General features: G+C 39.3%; 1 protein-coding gene across 1 annotated transcript; it reads left to right on the top strand.

Annotated features, from left to right (window-relative positions):
* The first annotated feature begins 1,754 nt into the window (after nucleotides 1-1,754).
* Nucleotides 1,755-3,165, top strand: LOC112113018 (olfactory receptor 4N2-like). The gene is made up of 2 exons (XM_024209161.2): nucleotides 1,755-1,791; nucleotides 2,213-3,165. Exons 1-2 carry the CDS (start codon nucleotides 1,755-1,757, stop codon nucleotides 3,163-3,165), a joined length of 990 nt encoding a protein of 329 aa, XP_024064929.2.
* Nucleotides 3,166-5,927: the final 2,762 nt, after the last annotated feature.

The following is a 5,927-nucleotide window of genomic DNA, read 5'->3' as shown; positions in this document are numbered from 1 at the left end:
CTTTCTTTCTTTCTTTCTTTCTTTCTTTCTTTCTTTCTTTCTTTCTTTCTTTCTTTCTTTCTTTCTTTCCAATCCTGGGCTTCCCCCATCCCCAGCTTTGCCACAGCCCCTCAATCCCTGTTATCCCAGCCCTGGATTTTCCACACACACAGCTCTGCCAATCCCCATCAATCCCAACCTGCAGCCTCTGGCTATCCCAGACATTCCCGGAGAGGTCAGAGTTTGGGATTTTCAGGGAATACAGTGGGGGGAAGGGTGTAGGAGTGTTTCTAATGTCACTGTTCACACTGCCTGGCCATGGTGCATATTTATCAAGACAATCAATGCAGGAGAATGAATAGCTGGGGAATGAATGAGTAAAAGGAAGGATAAATACAGGATTATCTTAATTAATAAATGGCTAGAGTAGGAACTAAGTAACACACACACACACACACACACACACACACGGTGCTGCAATGTGTGTGCTGAACTTCATGTTGCTGAGTCATCCCAATGATTGACAGGGGACTGTAGAGTGTCTGCACAATCGGGACCTAAGAATTAATAAATGAATAAAGGAGGAAGGAAGGAAGGAATGTAGAAATAAATAATTAAAAAGTAAATAAATTCATAAATTAATTAGTAAATAAAAGATCAAGTAAGTGTTACAATGAATTAATAAATGTCTACACATGAATGTGAAGGGATATGTAATTGGTTAAATATAATTAATAATTAAGTGATAAATATTTGTATAAATATATCAATGAAGCAATCAGTGAATGTTCAGATAAATATATAAAGGAATAAATACATGATTATGTAAATAAATAAATAAATGAATAACAGAATGTACATATAAATGAAGGATTAGAGGAAAGAAGGAATCCATGATTGGATTGATAAATGAAGAAATAAATAAGTCCAGGTAGGAATGCATAAATAAATAAATGAAGGGATTGATACATGATTAAATTGATTAGTCAATGAAAATATAAGTAATTTTTAAAAGAATACATTAATGCATGAAATAAATAAATGAATACCAATACATGAAGGAATATATATATATATAATATATATATATAATATGTTAATAGAATGTATAACTAAGTGAAAGAATAAAAAGAATGAATGATTGATTAAACTAATGAATAAATTAATGTCTACATAAATTAATGTTGAAATTAAGAATAGAATGTATAAATAAATAAAAAGTGGATAGATGATTACATTTATGTATAAATAAATGAATAAACAATGGAAGGAAATAATAAATGAATGTATAACACATAAAGAAAAGAATAAAGACGTGAATGAATGAACAAATAGTGGAAGAATACAACAGATGAATGTATAAATAAAAACATAAATGGTGTATTGAACAAATACATGAATAACAAACAATGAATGAACATGTAAATAAATGAAGAAATGGTGATTAAATTACATTAATAATTTCAATTAATTTGTAAATGAAGGGACAACTAATCAAATGCATGCATAAGAAATTGGAGGAATACATACATAAATGGAGGATGAGATAAAAGAATAAGTGAATAAAAAAAGGAAGGAAGAAATATCAAGATATTACCACTCACAGTAACAATTCCCACATGCTTCTTCTTTACTAGCCCTCCTGTTTCCCCATGTGCCCTGTCCCCCTTATCTCTCTGCTTCTATGGCTCTGTCACTTTCTTGGTTTGGTTATCTGACTAACCCCTCCTCACTAAACCCCATCCAAATTCTTTCGGTGACACTCAGGCACACACATGCCACCATCATTCCCCTGCCAAAAAAACCCCAAAGATTAAAATGAAAAGAAAAGGCATTTCGGGTCAAAATTGTCAGGGGGGAAATTTTTGATTTTGCATTGAAAAACCCCAAAATTTCAAAGTGAAAGGTTTGAGTTTTTCCAAGGAAAAAAAATGTTTTAATTACAAGGGAAGCAGGCACTTCTCACAAAAATATTCACTTCATCACCAGCTAAACATTTTGATGGAAAATTTCTAATCATCCCTAGTTATATCCCTGTATCTTACATCTTGGCCAGCGATTGCCTCTCGCTGAGTGTCTGTGAAGCACTTGGTATGATGGGGGCCCTGATCTCAGTTGGGATCTTCGCAGCAGCTGGTACAATGGGGGCCATGGTATAAGTTGCACCACACCACTACCATAATGTGCATAGTAAATTTTACAATAACATTCACCCTGTTTTCTATTGCAGGACCTCATGCTGAAGGGATGGAGCGTGGGAACCACACAGAGGTGACAGAGTTCCTACTGCTGGGGCTGTCTCAGACCCGGGAGGTCCAGCTTTTCCTCTTTGTCCTCTTCTTGCTCTTCTACATCGTCATCTTCCCAGCCAACATCCTCATCATCCTCAGCATCTGGGGTGACCCCCACCTGGGCTCCCCCATGTATTTCTTCCTGGCCAACCTGGCCTTCCTGGACATCTGCTACTGCTTTGTCATCCCCCCGAAGGTAATAAGCCACTTCTTGTCCCACCACAAGACTATCTCCTACGGGGGATGCCTTGCCCAGCTCTTCTTTCTCCACCTCCTAGGAGGGGCTGAAATCAACCTGCTCATGGGCATGGCCTTTGATAGGTATGTGGCCATCTGCCAGCCCCTGCGCTACACCACTGTGGTGAGCAGAGGGGTCTGCTGGGCCCTGGTAGGGGCTGCCTGGGCCGTGGGGTTCATGCACTCATTCATCCAGGTCATCCCCATTGCCCGGCTCCCCTTCTGTGGCCCCAATGAGCTGGACAGTTTCTTTTGTGACATCACCCAGGTGATCAAGCTGGCCTGCACTGATGTCTATGTGCTGGAGTTCTTCATGTTCTTCAACAGTGGCCTGGTCACCATGCTGTGCTTCATCCTCTTGCTCATCTCCTACGGGGCCCTGCTGGTCCGGCTGTGGGCAGGTGGCTCCTCAAAGGGGATGAGTAAAGCGGCCTCCACCTGCATCACCCACATCATCATCATCATCATCATGTTTGGCCCGGCCACCTACATCTACTGCCGGCCCTTCCGCAGCTTCCCCCTGGACAAAGTGGTGGCTGTGTTCCACACCGTGGTCTTCCCCCTGCTGAACCCCATCATCTACACACTCAGGAACAAGGAGATCATCAGTGCCATGAAGAGGCTGCTGGGCAGATATGGGCTGTGGAGAGGGAAATAGAAGAAGAAGAAGAAGAAGAAGAAGAAGAAGAAATTGAGGGGGGTCAACAAGCATGTGGCAAGGGGGATCCAATGGACATAGTGTACTTAGATTTTCAGAAAGCCCTTGACAAGGTCCCTCACCAAGAGCTCTTAAGCAAAGTAAGGTATCATGGGATGAGAGGGAAGGTGTCACACCCCAATGCACCCCTCCCAGTAGGGAGTCCCCTGGGGAAGGCAGATCAGCATTGTATGTGGCTAACTCTGTTGCAAGCACTGCAAAGCATTTTGAAGAGGGTCAAAAGTGTGTGAGTGGAGAGTGGAAGTTTCCTTTGTAGGTAAGAGAGGCCAAAAGGGGAGGAGAAAGAGAGCAGAAAATGGGTTAACTCAACTCTGCAGCTAGCAAGCTCAGTCCAAAGATAAGATGCTGGCCTCCACCCAAGGACACTGCTCACAGCTGAGACTTGGAGGACAGATGAGAAAGAAGGGGGCTTGAAAGTTGCCCGTGAGGCCATGGGAAACCGACTACACTGACCTGCACCTGCAGGACAGTAAAGCCAGTGGAGAGGAAAACAAAGCCCAGGGCTGCCAATCTGAAAACACAGGTGAGACAACAAGAGGGGATACCGAGTCAGGCATCCCTGAAGCTAGGATGTTTTGGGAAAGGGAAAGAGACCATAGCAAGCCTGTTTGGACTGGTACAAAGAGTACCAGGAACAGAGGGCTCTGGACAAAAACACCCCCAAAGCAGCCCAGGACTTAAAACCCTCCTGAAAGCTGGAGCAACTTGGAGAGCACAACAGATTCTCAGACAACCTGGGCCCAGGATAGCACTCCCATCCACCTTTCCCCCCTCTTCTTCTGATGTTACACCGTGAGCGTGTGAGTATGAAAGTGGGTTAGGGCCTGGGGGCATTAACGCTTTCTTTCTTCCCCTGAGTGACATGGGAACAGTCTCAGCACTCTCTCCTGTTATTTTATTGTTTTATCAATAAAGCTTTAAAATTTAGACACTTGGTGTGTGCCTCGTCATCTCCTCCCCAAAAGATCCTGTGGCCACAGCCTGGTCAACTGTGGTCCTGGGCAGATTGGTAACGAAAATCTGTCACGGATCAGTAACTGGTTAAAAATATAGGAAACAAAGAGTAAGAATAAATAGTCAGTTTTCAAAATGGAGAGAGAGAAATAGTGGTGTCCCCCAGGCATCTGTACTGGGACCAGTGTTGTTCAATATATTCATAAATTGGAAAAAGGGACAAACAGTGAAGTGGCAAAGTTTGCAGACAATACAAAATTACTCAGAATAGTTAAGTCTAAAGCAGTTTGTGAAGCTTCACAAAGGGATCCCACAAAACTGGATGACTGGGCAACAAAATGGCAGATGAAATTCAATGTTGATAAATGCAAAGTAATGAGCATTGGAAAACATAATCCCAGCAATAAATACAAAATGATGGGGTCTAAATTAGCTGTTACCACACAAGAAAGTGATCTTGGAGTCACCATAGATAGATCTCTGAAAAACATTCGCTCAATATGCAGAGGCAGTCAAAAAAGGTAACAAAATGTTAGTAACCATTAGGTAGTGGATATATAATAAAACAGAATATACTATAATGACACTATATAAATCCATGGTGTGCAGTTTTGGTCGCACCATCTCAAAAATGATATATTACAATTAATAACTATAGTATCTATGGAGTAATTCTGTACTGCATATGGAGTCCATTTGTAGCAACTCTAGTATCTAAGTAGTAATGTTGTAGTATCCATGCAGTATTCATTGTTATATATGGAACAATATAGTGGTAACTCTGTACTATTTATGGACTAACTTAATAGTAACTCTGTGGTAATGTCACAGCATCTTTGGAGCAACTTAGTTGTATCTCTGTAATATCTATAGGAAAATATATATTGTAATTGTACAGCACATGGAGCAACTCTGTTGTATCTATGGAGTAACTCTTCATATTTTATGTAATACCTATAATATCTCTTGAATAACAGTGTTGTAAATCTGTAATATCTATTGAGTAACTCTATTGTAAGTATGTAGTATCTATGAAGAAATTATATAGTAATTATGTAGATTTCATCTAATAAACCTATATAATCTGTGGAATAATTTTGTAGCAAATTTTTATTATCTATGCATAGGTGTGGGAAGATTAGATTTTTATCTGTAAATGTTGGTAAAGGTAAATTTCACTATACACACAGAAACCAACAAAAAGAATATTTACATCAATAATAAGTGAAATTTACAGTTTGGCAAAGTAAGAAAAATGCTGCTTGAGCAGTTATTAGAGTTTGATTTAAAGATATTTACTTTGTATATATTTACATGTGATGGTGACAATGTGTGTTTTAACAGTTATAAAGCTTTACATTTTTGAATCTCAGAGTCTACTGCCACTAAAAAATTATTTGATCCCCACATAATTTTCCACAATAGTGAAAATTTAAATCAATAAAAATTGAAAACAAATGCTTAAAAATAAATATCAATATTATCCATTGAAATTACAAAAAGAAAAGTCACATTCTGCTGACTGTATCTATGTGGTAACTTTGTTGTAATACTGTAGTATCTATGGAGTAATAGCAATGTAGTACTTCTGTAGTATCTGTTCATTAACTCAGGTTTATATATGGAATAACAATGTACTGTTTTGTTAGTATCTATGGGGCATCTCTGGTGTATCTCCTGAGTATCTTGCAGGTAACACAATTGTTTACACCAGGTTTAGCAAAGAACACAGATTCTTTTTCTTTTAT

The sequence above is a fragment of the Terrapene carolina genome, unplaced genomic scaffold (assembly GCF_002925995.2).
Source record: "Terrapene carolina triunguis isolate 2854851 unplaced genomic scaffold, T_m_triunguis-2.0 Scaffold114, whole genome shotgun sequence".
Taxonomy (NCBI): Eukaryota; Metazoa; Chordata; order Testudines; family Emydidae; genus Terrapene; species Terrapene triunguis.
This window is presented reverse-complemented; position numbering and strand designations above follow the sequence as displayed.

What these genes read in the sequence shown, in the direction of transcription:
- LOC112113018 (XM_024209161.2), top strand. Translation starts at nt 1,755, where the DNA reads ATGCCACCATCATTCCCCTGCCAAAAAAACCCCAAAG. An exon ending in CTGCCAAAAAAACCCCAAAG is followed by an intron (nt 1,792 to 2,212) that starts ATTAAAATGAAA and finishes CTATTGCAGGAC; the next exon opens with CTCATGCTGAAGGGATGGAG.